This window comes from Oncorhynchus tshawytscha, linkage group LG26 (assembly GCF_018296145.1).
Source record: "Oncorhynchus tshawytscha isolate Ot180627B linkage group LG26, Otsh_v2.0, whole genome shotgun sequence".
In the NCBI taxonomy this organism is placed as follows: Eukaryota; Metazoa; Chordata; class Actinopteri; order Salmoniformes; family Salmonidae; genus Oncorhynchus; species Oncorhynchus tshawytscha.
This window is the reverse complement of record NC_056454.1, coordinates 28,689,987-28,704,808: the sequence shown is the minus strand read 5'-3', so window position 1 is coordinate 28,704,808 and position 14,822 is coordinate 28,689,987. Positions and strand designations below refer to the sequence as shown.

At 40.8% G+C, this 14,822-nt stretch overlaps 1 protein-coding gene across 4 annotated transcripts; it reads left to right on the top strand.

Moving 5' to 3' along the window:
* The first annotated feature begins 414 nt into the window (after positions 1 to 414).
* LOC112225500 (insulin-induced gene 2 protein) lies at positions 415 to 13,539 on the top strand. Of its 4 annotated transcripts, none has more exons than XM_024389516.2 (7): positions 415 to 862; positions 7,924 to 8,202; positions 8,309 to 8,402; positions 8,983 to 9,107; positions 9,483 to 9,649; positions 12,169 to 12,268; positions 12,392 to 13,539. In XM_024389516.2, the coding sequence occupies exons 2-7, from the start codon at positions 8,029 to 8,031 to the stop codon at positions 12,431 to 12,433; spliced, it is 702 nt and encodes a 233-aa protein (XP_024245284.1). In that variant the 5' UTR covers positions 415 to 862; positions 7,924 to 8,028; the 3' UTR covers positions 12,434 to 13,539. The 4 variants fall into 4 exon arrangements, with proteins under 4 accessions (XP_024245284.1, XP_042162621.1, XP_024245283.1 ...); XM_042306687.1 differs by lacking the exon at positions 415 to 862 and adding an exon at positions 1,170 to 1,190; XM_024389515.2 differs by lacking the exon at positions 415 to 862 and adding an exon at positions 2,865 to 3,044.
* The last annotated feature ends 1,283 nt before the right edge of the window (positions 13,540 to 14,822 follow it).

Sequence of the window (14,822 nt, the reverse complement as noted above, 5' to 3'; positions counted from 1 at the left end):
GCCGAATTCACACGCTAGTCAGAACTAGGAAACTGGGAAATGTTTGACTTGCTAACTGGTTGTAGTTCATCACAAGTTGGACATTTATGAGTTTACTCGTTCTCACTAGCATCACATGCTGACCTCTGACGACACCTACTCAGGAAATTACCTCGATAACAGCATTTTCGGCGGTTAAATGTTTTTTTAAAGCATTATATTAATATGGTTTTTGAACACTGTAATTTAATAACAAACATGATAGCTGTACTTTTAGTTTATGGTTGACGACGGAGCTTGTTGGCCATTAGCCAATCGGCGTTTCTCAACAAGTTCAAAGCATGTAACTGGTATTTACGACTTCACAACAGGTAATTTCCACCTTATGAGGTGTGGGTAAGAGGGTGGACAGGAAAAAAGTGAGAAAAGTGGAACATGCTTTCAGTGAATGTGGAGAGGTGGATCACACAGAACTTTGGAACAGCTACAGAAGGAAATTGAATGTGACGAGAGTGAGGATGAATTAACTACGGTGGCAGGTGTGGTAAAGACCACAAAGTTTGAGCCTCGTCCTGGTGATGACAAAGATGATTCTGACCCAGTGGGAGTGAGAATGGATCCTTGCCTTCTGGCAGATCCATATGTGGTGTCATGTTGGGTGGAGAAGAGGTTGGGAAATGTTGGGTCGGTGAAAGTGAAACTAAGTGGAATCTTGATGATTTTTTGCGTTTCTGCCAACCAGAGGGAGCGTGCGCACCGCACCATGCAACTGGGAACAAGAACTATGACTTGCTTTCCTCTCTAGAGCAGGGTTCCATTGAAAGGAGTGATAACTGGAGTTGCATTAAGTGTTGAGGATCAACTGAAGTTGAAGATTCCCAAGGTCTGTAACGTCTGCTGTTTCGTGTGACACAAATGTGGTAGAGAGCATGGCAAAACAGAGAAGACACTGTCTGTACTGAGTTTTGATGCCGTCTTTACCAGATCAAGTCAAGTTAGGATGTGTCAGTTACCCCGTGAGAGCTTTTGCCCTAAATCCATTACGGTGTTTTAGGTGGCAAGTTTATGGTCATGTGTTAGCAGTGTGTAGGAGGGAGGTTCCCGAGAAGTGTGCAGGAGGACATGAGACAAAGGATCGTGTAGTATCGGTGGGAAAAGTTGTGTGTGTTAACTGTAGGGGTACCCATGGTGCTGGAGATCAGAGGTGTCAGGTGAGAGAAAAGCAGGTTGAGGTTCCCAGTATAGGAGTAGTACAGGTGTCATATGCTGAGGCACTGAAGAGAGTAGTAGAAGAGGATGGGTCCAGGGAGAGGGATCCTCTTAATTTAAGAGGCAGAGGCCAATGGAGAATGATAGGAATAGCATGTGCTTCAGTATGGTTGTTTTTTTGCGTTCATGGCCATGGTTGTCAATTGTACCGCATGGAATGGATTGTAAAATCACAGAGGATAGATGTTGTGGTGGTATCTGCAGAGAAGATATTGGGTGTACGAGATTTTACTGCAGAATAGTTAAAATATGTTTGTTTTTTCTCACAAAGTGTACTGAATTCATACTACAGAATAATAGGCCGATACAAAGACAATGCATGCACCTATAATATTTGTTTGCTATAATACCAAAGAAGAAGATGAATTTACGCCTTCTCGCTTGATTATGAACATTTTCAGTGGTGAAAAAAGTACCCAATCGTCATACTTGAGAAAAAGTAAAGATGACTTAATAGAAAATTACTCGGGTAAAAGTTAGTCACCCAGTAAAATACTACTTGAGGAAAATTATAAAAGTATTTGGTTTTAAATATACTTAAGTATCAAATGTAATTGCTAAAATATATCAAAGCAAAAGTATAAATAATTTCAAATTCATTATGGTAAGCAAACCAAGTGTCACAACTAGTTTTTATTTATCAATAGCCAGGGGCCAACACTCAGACATTATTTCCAAACAAGCATTTGAGTCCACCAGATCAGAGGCAGTAGCGATGACCAAGGTTGTTCTCTTGATAAGCGTGTGAATTTGACTATTTTTCTGTCCTGCTAAGCATTCAAAATGTAATGAGTACTTTTGGGTGCCAGGGAAAATGTATGGAGTAAAACGTGCATTATTTCTTTGGGAATGTAGTGAAGTAAATGTTGTCAAAAAATATAAATAGTAAAGTACAGATACCCCCAACAGCTACTTAAGTAGTACTTTAAAGTATGTTTTACTTAAGTACTTAAACCACTGAAGGCTGCTGAGGGGAGGACAGCTCATAATAATGGCTGAAATGAAGCAAATGGAACGATTCCACCTATTCTGCTCCAATCATGATCACGAGTTCGTTCTCCCCAATTAAGGTGCCACCAACCTCCTGTGCGCTGAACATTGTTTAAGTACAACGTGTCGGTTGGTCAGTGTGTACATGGGAGGTGACGTCATGGTACACATGCAGAGATATTAGAGAAAGGAGATGGAAACCTCATTGAGAAATAACGGGTGGAACATTAAACGCCCCACCCAGCAAACTGTCGACCAATCGCGTTGACATTGTCATTTTACGTCACCAGGTTGCTAAGCGTGTCGTCACACAGTGCCTTCTCAAAGTCAGGGTATGAGTCGAGAAATCTGACTATTCCTCGAAAGTGCGTAATAAAACGAGTCTAAAGCTATCGAATATTACAGATAACAAGTTAATTGTCTCATATCTTGGAAAATATTTGTAATGTTGTACTTTTTGTTGGGGTTTTGAGCTTGCACCCAATTGACTCCCATTCAACCCTTGAAGGACAGCTCTCCTTGTGCCAGAATAGCCCAGAATGCATTGTGAGGCCCATTGATGACGCATGGGCAACGCAGACAGTTGCTGTTAACATGATTTCAATTAAGTTTCTCATCTCCTTGAAAGTATCTCTGGTTTTAGGAGCTGATTGGTTTGGCACCTAGCCAGTGCCAAGCCGGTTCATCGGAAGTTAGCGAGAAGGTTAATTTCGAAGCTAGGTCTCAAACTCCTGCTAACTACATAAAAACATAACGTGGAATGTGTACTTTACAATTTTAGAAAATATACTTTTGAAACGTTGAAGGTAAGATTTTTTATTTAATTAAAGGCAAATAGCTTGTGGATATCAGTCACATCAGCTGACTGACGAAGCTTGCTGGCTAGCTAACTAGTCAGCCAGCTATGCTTATCAACAAAATGTGATTATTGTCAGTCGACTATGTACAAATTACTAAGTAACAAAATCGATTATGCAATCTTACACGATATAGTAAGCTAGTAGTTGTTTGTATCCAACATTGTGTTTTGGAAAGTATAATGCCAGCTAGCTACAGTAGTTGGCTGGCTATCTTCTAGCGTTACAGTAGCTAGATAGCTAAGGTCATCACAACGAGTTAACTAGGTAGCTTACTAACGTTACGTTGCTCTGCAAGTACAGACGCACGTTACGATTATATCAGCTCTCAGTTCGTAGATGAAACGTTTATGCATGCATGTAGGTAACTAGGTCTTAAAGTAGCGAGCCATATGGCAAACGTGTTCAATCATTTTCTGAGGCTAAGCATACGCTACATGGCCAAAAGTATGTGGACACCTGCTCGTCGAACGTCTCAATACACAATCATGAACGTTGATATGGAGTTGGTCCCCCTTTGCTACTATATCAGCCTCCACTCTTCTGGGAATGCTTTCCACTAGATGTTGGAACATTTCTGCTGGGACTTGCTTTCATTCAGCCACGAGTATTAGTGAGGTTGGGCACTGATATGTTGAGCAATTAGGCCTGGCTCGCAGTCGTCGTTCCATTTCATGGGGTTGATGTCAACCCAGATTCATCTGTCGGACTGCCAGATGGTGAAGCATGATTAATCACTCCAGAGAACGCGTTTCCACTGCTCCAGAGCCCAATGTCAGCAAGCTTTACACCACTCCAGCTGATGTTTGTGTGCGGCTGCTCAACCATGGAAATTTCATGAGGCTCCAGTCCAGACGAATAGTTATTGTGCTGGAACTCAGTAGTGAGTGTTGCACCTGAGGACAGATACTTTTTACACACTACATGCTTCAGCTCTCGGCGGTCCCTTTCTGTGAGCTTGTGTGGCCTACCACTTTGCGGCTGAGTCGTTGTTGCTCCTAGACGTTTCCACTTCACAATAACAGCACTTACAGTTGACCAGGGCAGCTGTAGCAGGCCTGAAATTGTATGAACTGACTTGTTGGAAAGGTGGCATCCTATGACGGTGCCACGTTAAGTCACTGAGCTCTTCAGTACAGACCATTCTGCTGCCAATGTTTGTCTATGGAGATTGCATGGTTGTGTGCTCAATTTTATACACCTGTCAGCAACTGGTGTGGCAGAAATAGAAGAATTCACTCATTTGAAGGGGTGTCCACATACCAGTGGCCATGTACTGTGTGTGTGGGGTTTGGTGTATGTAAAGCCAAGTTACTGTAAAGTCTATACCTGTTGTATTCGGTGCATGTGACCAATGCAATTAGATTTTCCTCTAGAGTCTATAAAGAAATTAACTGTAGAATATGAATATTCTAGTTAAGGAATTAACATAGATTACCACATTGAGTCATAATACCCATAAAACCTAGCGGTCAAACAGGGAAATGGTTCCAGTCATTTGTTCCACCATACACCCCCCCCACTTAATAAGGGCTGTGTTCCATGTAGGTTTACACTGGTGTGAAGTTTTGATAACTGTGTAAATCTCTAGGACAAGGTGACTTTTATCAATATATTCACCTGTATTTACCCCCAAAAAATGAAACGCTAATTAGCTGCCAATGTGGCTTTCATAACTACAAATGCCATAATGATCTGGATGAGACTGCCAAATTGAGGCAATAGTAAATCCAGAGATTCTTACCATCTGTTAGCCAAATGTGTTACGTTTCTTTTAAAATTACATTTCTGTGAACTGTCTTGTGCAAGTTTTAAATTGACACAATACCTGTTAGCAAAGCTGTCTGCGAAAGATGACATGCTGTAGCTTACAGGGATTTGTTGTCTTGCATGACGACTCCACTGTGGGGCTCAATTTACTAGCTAGTCAGGGGAAATTCCACAGTAAGAGGGATGCTGAGACTCAGATTCTTCACCTTAAAATGTTTGTCAAACAAAAACCAATCACTTACCAATTTTAAACAAGTCAACATTAAACATGTTGTCCCCCAGGAATAATGCAGCTTGTGACTGCATGGGAAGTAAGTTTTGTGTCTTATGACAGCTGGTTGTATGATATTTTAAAAAATAATTTGAAAAAGCAAACAGTCAGCGTCATTTTTTAAATGAAATATCTCTATGGCAAGATGCATAATTCACCCAGGTTTCGTCAAAATCTGGCTAGTGGTGTCTGAGCTCACGTGTGTATTCATACCTCTTGTCTTATTCCACATTTTGTGTTACAGCCTGAACATTTTTTCTTTCATCAATCTACATACAATACCCCATAATGACAAAGTGAAAACATGTTTTAGATGTATTGAAAACAAAAGATCTCATTTACATAAGTATTCACGCCTTTGAGCCAATGCATTTTAGAATCACCATAGGCAGTGATTACAGTTGAGTCTTTTTGGGTAAGCTTCTAAGAGTTTTGCATTGTACAATATTTGCACATTGTTTTAAAATAATAATCTTCATGCTCTGTCAAGTTGGTTGTTGATCATTGATAATCAGCCATTTTCAAGTCTTGACAGAGATTTTCAAGCCGGTTTAAGTCCAAACTGTAACTAGGCCACTCAGGAACATTCAATGTCGTCTTTGTAAGCAACTCCAGTGTATATTTGGCCTTGTGTTTTAGGTTATTGACCTGCTGAAAGGTGAGTTTGCCTCCGTGTCTGATGGAAAGCAGAATGAACCAGGTTTTCCTCTAGGATTTTGCCTGTGCTTAGCTCTATTCTGTTTATTTTTATCCTGAAAAAAAAAACTCCCTAGTCCTTGCCAATGACAAGCATATCCATAACATTATGCAGCCACCACTATGCTTGAAATTATGAAGATGTGTTTCTGGATTTGCCCCAACACACAACTTTTTGTATTCAGGACATAAAGTTAATTTCTTACCCACATTTTTTGTTTACACATAATGTGATTTATTATGCATAGTCAGATTTTTTGCACAAAGAATGATTTCCCTAATAATCCTGTTTTTATATGGACACATCATAAATCCAGCTGCCTGATGGCGCTTTCATAAATGCAGGAAATCGCTCCACAAAATAAATGTTCTACCACAGAGACCATGTTATTTTTGGAAAGTATATTTGATTCTGAGTTCGGACATAGAACGTTTGTATGTGAAAACTATTTCTAAGATGCATACATTCAGTTGTTCCGAACTTCCTTCAGTCGCGCTACAGAGGGAGGTTTGCGCTACCGGTGCTAGCACTTTTGCAGATCAAATAAACAGCTGGAACGCCAATTTTTAAGATGTTTACATGTCCTAATAATTTGAAAGATTGCTCAGAATCTAGGTGTTTAAATCGGCATATGCTTACTTTGATTTTGACCTTACACCGATTTAAAAGATGAGCAAGATAAGGAGTTTACATGACTATATATTTAATTATTCCTGCACATGTAAATGTACTCAGTGTTGTTGATCCATCGTCTGTTTTCTCCTATCACTGCCAAGTCACCATTGGCCTTGTGGTGAAATCCCTGAGCAGTTACCTTCCTCTCCGGCAACCGAGTTAGGAAGGACACCTGTATCTTTGTAGTGACTGGGTATATTGATGCACCATCCAGTGTAATAAATAACTTCACCATGCACAAAGGGAAATTTAAATGTCAGCTTTTCTTTTGTTTTTGCCATCTACCAGTAGGTGCCCTTTCCGAGGCATTGGAAAATCCCCCTGGTCTTTGTGGTTGAATAAGTGTTTGAAATTCACTCCTCCACTGCGGAGCCTTACAATTTTCTGTATGTGTGGGGTACAGAGATGGTAGTCTTTTCAAAAAATCATGCTGAACACTTATTTCCCACAGTGAGTCCATGCAACTTATGTGACTTGTTATGCACATTTTTACTCCTGAATTTATTTAGGGTTATCATAACAAAGGGGGTTGCTATTTATCCACTCAAGACATGTAAGTTTTTAATGAATTTGTAAACATTTCTAAAAACATAATTCCACTTTGACATAATGGGGTATTCTGTAGGCCAGTGACCAATTCTCCATTTAATCAATTTTATATTCAGGGTTTAACACAACAAAATGTGGCAAAGTAAAGCGGTGTGAATACTTCTGAAGGCACCCTTGGGACAATCAATGTCATTTTGTAAATACCAGGTCTTTATGACAAGACTTTTAGTCAAAATCGGGGCAGTGGTGTCTGATATCGAGTGGATTAAATACACTCATATCCCTTAGCGTGTGTGCCACGTTTCAGCGCTCTGAGTCACAGATCAAGGTCCCGGTGGCAAATTTGTTCATTGTGAGAGGGACCTATGTACTGAATTTCATGACTTAGGTCAATCAGGGTGATGGGCATGACCTTTCAAAAGTAGCATTTTAAAACGTATTATAGCGCCACCATCTGGCCAATCAGTGTAATTTTGTAATTGCTGGATCTCTATCGCAAGATGCGTCATTCACCCAAGTTTCGTCGTCATCGTGCCAGTGCTATGATATTGCCTGTGACTAACGTACGGCTGGATGGAGACAGATGCACTGTGCCCTCCCCAATTTCTTCTTGGGGGACGACTAACCATACAACTCAATGCACAAGGACGACTTTTAATTTAAATTTTTTACAAAGACCCATTTTGAACAGTGCAGATGCAACGTTTGGTGACAGAATGATGGTATAAACAGCACAAACCGTCATTCTGTTACCAAACTTTGCATCTGCACTTCTTGCTCACAGATTTCACAGTCCACACCTCTGGGCTGTCTGTGGTTGGATGTTAGCCACACTTGAATACCTAAATATGTTCTTGTGTTTTCAGGGTGTTGGTGATGTCAGTGGACAGTACGATCACTTGAGGATAAAGTTAGCGTTTCCCTTTTCTCCTCCTGTCCTGGCGTCCACGGTTGCTCCGACCCTGGCAGCCATGGCCGACTCTACAGTGGTCAGCGACCAGCAGCCGCCTGGGTCCGGTCAGACTACTCCTTCCAGAGGACCGTACATCGCTGGGATCACAAACAGAAACACCAATCTGGGGATCCGTGGGTTCATGCTGTTCTCTATAGGAGTGTTCTTGGCTTTGGTGCTCAATCTGCTGCAGGTGGACCATGTTTGTTTTTGTCTTTTAATGATACATCTCTTGAGCAGGAAAACATTGAAGGTGACAGAGTACTAAAGTAGTTCCTGATTGTTTTCTCTTGCTGCAGGTACAGAGGAACGTCACTCTGTTCCCCCCTGATGTCATCAGTAGCATCTTCTCATCAGCCTGGTGGGTGCCGCCCTGCTGTGGAACCGCCTCGGGTAGGGCGAACACACACACACACACACACACAGGTTTTTGCCCGCCAGATTTGACTTCTATAATGATTAAATTGTTGTCCCCTGGGTTTGCAGCACAGAGAGTAGATGTAGCTGCTTTTCCCTAGTGGACCAGTAGATGGGCACAACAGCCCCAGGCCTGTTTCCCCCTGAGATGGGAGTCCCGTGCTCCACTGCTCAGCCTGGGGGAGTTGGAGGTTTCCGCTGTTACTGCACACTGGGCTGTTTGCATCATGCTGTAGCTATTGGGTTTTATTGACTAGTCAAGACCAGAGCAGCACTTCACGTTTACTGTACATAGTTACTTTAACTTGTCTGTACAGTTCTTGTGTATTATTGAACCTATAACCTATAAACAAAATGTTTTTTTTGTCAGAATAGCATTGATGCTATGTGATGGGCTGGCATGGCAGCCTTTCCACAACAATACTAACAGGAATGTACGGCACGGATTGCTGCTGCAGCAATAAAGCTGATTGTTGATCTCTGATCCTCTCCCTATTTCTGCGCCATCTCACCCTGCAATCCCTTTCCTCTCTCTCCATCTACCGCTCTCTCCCAGCAATGATCGGTCTGTTGTATCCATGCATTGACAGTAGGCTCGGCGAGCCCCACAAGTTCAAGCGGGAGTGGTCCAGTGTGATGCGCTGTGTGGCCGTGTTCGTTGGCATCAACCATGCCAGCGCTGTATCCTCTAGGCCTACCTGCCTGTCTGACACTCACTGAATTGATGTGCATACCATAATACAAGATGTGCGTAAAAACCATGGGGCAAAAGCATCCCATGACCCTTCCACATTCAAATAAAACTAAGTGTATTTATAATAGCAACACACTTTACAATCAAATTAATGAAGTAAAATAAAATGAAGCAATAAAGGGGATGAATAAAGTACATAAAACAAAGGATGTGTAAAACAACAAGATTACCAAGCTAAAAAGGTGTGTTTTTAAATGTGATATTCTGTTTACAAGAAAGCACCTTACTCTGAGTAGAAACCATAGTTCCTGTGTGGACTATCCTACTACAAGCTCAGCTGTCCTTAACCCAGGCCCTCTCAGAAAGTGGACTTTGCGAACAACGTGCAGCTGTCCCTGACGCTGGCGGCCCTGTCCATCGGCCTGTGGTGGACATTTGACCGGTCTCGCTCCGGCTTTGGCCTGGGGGTGGTCATCGCCCTGCTGGCCACTCTGTCCACTCAGCTCCTGGTCTACAACGGAGTCTTTCAGTGAGTACTACTACAATACTTTACAGTACAATTTACAGGACATGCATACAGTGGGGCAAAAAAGTATTTAGTCAGCCACCAATTGTGCAAGTTCTCCCACTTAAAAAGATGAGAGGCCTGTAATTTTCATCATAGGTACACTTCAACTATGACAGACAAAATCAGAAAAAAAAATCCAGAAAATCACATTGTAGGATTTTGAATGAATTTATTTGCAAATTATGGTGGAAAACAAGTATTTGGTCAATAACAAAAGTTTATCTCAATACTTTGTTACATACCCTTTGTTGGCAATGACAGAGGTCAAACGTTTTCTGTAAGTCTTCACAAGGTTTTCACACACTGTTGCTGGTATTTTGGCCCATTTCTCCATACAGATCTCCTTTAGAGCAGTGATGTTTTGGGGCTGTTGCTGGGCAACACGGACTTTCAACTCCCTCCAAAGGCTTTCTATGGGGTTGAGATCTGGAGACTGGCTAAGCCACTCCAGGACCTTGAAATGCTTCTTACGAAGCCACTCCTTCGTTGCCCGGGCGGTGTGTTTGGGATCATTGTCATGCTGAAAGACCCAGCCACGTTTCATCTTCAATGCCCTTGCTGATGGAAGGTTTTCACTCACGATACATGGCCCCATTCATTCTTTCCTTTACACGGATCAGTCGTCCTGGTCCCTTTGCAGAAAAACAGCCCCAAAGCCTGATGTTTCCACCCTCATGCTTCACAGTAGGTATGGTGTTCTTTGGATGCAACTCAGCATTCTTTGTCCTCCAAACACGACGAGTTGAGGTTTTACCAAAAAGTTATATTTTGGTTTCATCTGACCATATGACATTCTCCCAATCTTCTTCTGGATCATCCAAATGCTCTCTAGCAAACTTCAGATGGGCCTGGACATGTACTGGCTTAAGCAGGGGGACACGTCTGGCACTGCAGGATTTGAGTCCCTGGCGGCATAGTGTGTTACTGATGGTAGGCTTTGTTACTTTGGTCCCAGCTCTCTGCAGGTCATTCACTAGGTCCCCCCGTGTGGTTCTGGGATTTTTGCTCACCGTTCTTGTGAGCATTTTGACCCCACGGGGTGAGATCTTTTGTGGAGCCCCAGATCGAGGGAGATTATCAGTGGTCTTGTATGTCTTCCATTTCCTAATAATTGCTCCCACAGTTGATTTCTTCAAACCAAGCTGCTTACCTATTGCAGATTCAGTCTTCCCAGCCTGGTACAGGTCTACAATTTTGTTTCTGGTGTCCTTTGACAGCTCTTTGGTCTTGGCCATAATGGAGTTTGGAGTGTGACTGTTTGAGGTTGTGGACAGGTGTCTTTTATACTGATAACAAGTTCAAATAGGTGCCATTAATACAGGTAACGAGTGGAGGACAGAGGAGCCTCTTAAAGAACAAGTTACAGGTCTGTGAAAGCCAGAAATCTTGCTTGTTTGTAGGTGACCAAATACTTATTTTCCACCATAATTTGCAAATAAATTCATTAAAAATCCTACAATGAGATTTTCTGGATTTTTTTATTTTGTCTGTCATACCTATGTGTACCTATGATGAAAATTACAGGCCTCTCTCAGCTTTTTAAGTGGGAGAACTTGCACAATTGGTGGCTGACTAAATACTTTTTTGCCCCACTGTATATTATAATAAGGGCTGTTGACTTTAATTAACGCGTTACATTTATTATGCCGTAGAAAAGTTTGCCGCCGTTAATCTCCATTTCTCTTTTTAATCGCATGTATTTTCGCACGGACCCTATTCCGCACGGACACTGCACTCTGTGGCAGCTGATGTTATGTAGCGCTGTCTGTCTCTTAAACATCCACTGCGCGCCAGCTCAGAGAAACTATTTTTAAGGAAAACAGAGAATTCATCCATAAACACATTCCCAGATGTTTCTTTAGATAACAGCAAAAACACCATTTGTACAGAAGTAGCTAGCTAGCTATCCAAATGAATGTTTACAATGCAATGGCTGAAAGCTAGAGTTAAATCAAAAGGCAAACTTCCCACAATGATTTTAATCAGACTAGGACATCCATTCAATTTAGCTACTGTTTTATTTCACAGTTCTAAAGAGTTAAGAAAATGATCCCAAGTCTAGTTGTAGCAGCTTGTAAGTAGTTAATGTTGAAGTAAGCTAAATCTAATAGCTGTATTATATGAACTTAGACTTGGCTGAGCTATTGTCTTCTGTTAAATTCATAACATTGTTGGACAGGTTTAAATGCTCTTTGTATACATAGAGACAATTTTTTTTTGCATTTAGAATGCCTGAAGCTTTGTGTGTGTTCAAGAACATTGATCAGAGGGAGTAGGCCTACTTAAACATTGGGAGCATTTTGTTTCCTCCATTACAATCAAAGCATGGTATACACTGCATTTTAAATGGAATGATCTTTCTTTAGGGACGATTGCAATTCATGTTTTTGTTTTTCAAGAGACAGGAGATATTTCTGTTGATTTTTCATGCTCATTTTGGGATTGTACTATGTTTTAATAGTTCTATTGTTTTGTTCCAGGTATACCTCTCCAGATTTCCTGTACATTCGCTCCTGGTTGCCTTGCATCTTCTTCGCTGGTGTGATAACCATGGGGAACATAGGACGGCAGCTAGCCCTGGTGAGGATCTTTTTTATGCTGAATTAAGAAGTTTGTCATAGGTTGTGTATATTCATTCAAACCAGAGCTTTTTACTCTGACTATTCAACTGGCACATCACATTATCCCCGTTCTTTTTTCCAGTATGAATGCAAACGTATGTCAGGAAAGACTCATCAAGACTAAAAGAACTTCTGGCTATATCAAACTGTTGCACAGAATATTTTACAAAATTGCAACAAAAAGCCAAAAGGAGGATGTAAAAGGACATCTGTATGCAGCGTTGATGGGGATTGGTTAATCATGGCGGAGGCGGAGCTGTCATGCACAATTATGTGCTTCTGTTTTGCTGAGTGCTGTTGGACAAGACTGTTTCGATTGGTTGATTCCTTTGTGCCTCTTTAGGGCCGAGGTGGACGGACAACAGATAGCTTTATTATAAGCATTCAATGGCTGGCCTAATGAGAGGAATAACAAGAATTGCCGATGTCGTATGTGTGTGTGGTAGGTAGGCTCAATCTACAACGCAATCTGTGATTGCAACTCAACAGGCACCGATATTAGTGTCACTCTGCTGCTGTTCAGGGCACCTCTGCACCAGTGGTGTGAAACCTTTGGCTCCATCGTGCCAAACAGACTTACACACAGGATTATCTGAATTATTTTCTTTATTCCTCCATTCCTTATATCCTTGATACATTAGTAGAATCTATATACATTTATTTCATGCTTTTAAAATGTACATTTATATACATACATCTAGTCTTTTTTTCTTTCTTGTTACATGTGAATAATGTCTTTGCTGGCAGTCAAGAGAAGGGGTGAAGTGTTTATTGCTGCACTTATTTGTGACATCCTAGCGGGATATCAAGGCAACTGGCATACAGGGTCCAGTTGGTATTTCAAACAACCTTACCTACACCTGCTTTTCTACATCTGCCCATTTTGGGTCCATTCAATGTTCAATTGAAATTAAAATGACTGTTTTGTAAAAAATAATAATAATAAAATGCTCAGAAGTTTATGGGCAAATTTCACTTCCTGAATTGAAAACCGAATTGACCTAAACCCCGATCAGTTCAAGTCAGAGACCAGGCTAACTATTTCATTGTCCATCCAGCAGGTGCACACAAGAATCCACATCAGCAGTGGTTCTTGGGTCAGAGGTACTGCTGATAAGCTATTAGTGCTTATTGAGTTCGGTTTGATTATAAAAAAATAAACCATCCAAGTTTTTGGTTTTGATTATTTTTCAACGTTAAATGCGTTGTGGGCTGAATGCTGTAAAATAGTACATGTCCCTTGATGGCTGTCCATTACTGCATATCACGTATAAACATTTTTTCACATTACCTTACAAAAATATTTCAGTTGTGTATATTACATTTGTTTCATTTGATGACTTTTATTTAATTCTAAGCATCATCTCATCTGTATAGAGGTGATGTCTAACAAAATCACTATTTTAGTAGTTCATCAAAGTAAATAAGGCATACTTTTATGACTGTTGAATACCAACTATCAGTCACTTAGATCATGTATTTTAAGGTAAGGATACCTCACGAATCAACTGCTATCTATCCCTCTCAATTGCCATTCTCCCTCCGTGTCTGCCCCACACTAGCATAGGGGGGTAAAATAAACACACAAACCTGACAAGTAGGTGTGGAATGGGTCATTGTTTTTAATTACCAGGTTTCTGCATTAATCTATGTAGAATATTTGCCTGTTGGAAACTACAACTCCCTGCTACATCGCACAGTTTGGGCTTGATCTGATTTATCTCTAGAAAAACTGCACATTGAGCACACAGACAATAATTGAACTGACTTCTGCATTGAAAAAAATAGAACATTTGATTCGCTAAACAGATATAATAAAGTGTTACATTCCTGTATGCAGTTGTATTTAAATTAGAGTTGAGGAACCTCACTTCTCGTTTCCAAGTCTTATTGGAAATAGAGAGCAATTAATAAGGGATGGCTTCCTATATCTTGAAATTGTGGGATTTTTTTTTATAATACTTTTGGAAAACCTTAACCTTCAATATGTGACATGAAGGGTTGAATTAGATGTTTTTAGAAATAAGTGTCTGCAGTGTTTTTGTAAAATATTAATTTGACTGGATATGGTAATGCGAACAACCTGCCAATGACTGCATAGGGAAGACCGAGATCAATATTACGATAACTAACTTGAATGTCCTAGCATGTCAGCGTTAAATCTATGGTGAATTTTTCTAGAAATATGATTGAACAGGTTTTATTTAATGCATCTCTTCAGGACGTGGAGGGTTTATCTGGTTGAGCTGGGATGTTTTCATCACTGATAGAAACACTTGATCATGATGCTTAGGCTATTCTACATGGTTAGATGAATGTGTATTGATATGAAAATACTGTACCAGTGCTGCAGTCCAAATATACAGTGCCTGCTATAGCAAGGCTGGCCAATGTAACTGGTGTATTCTGCTAATGTGGATGGATGTCTCCCGTCTTCACCAGCCTCCCACAATAACAGGCTTATATAGACATACAAAAGGAATAATCTGGAGTTGAGTCCTTCGTTTGCATGG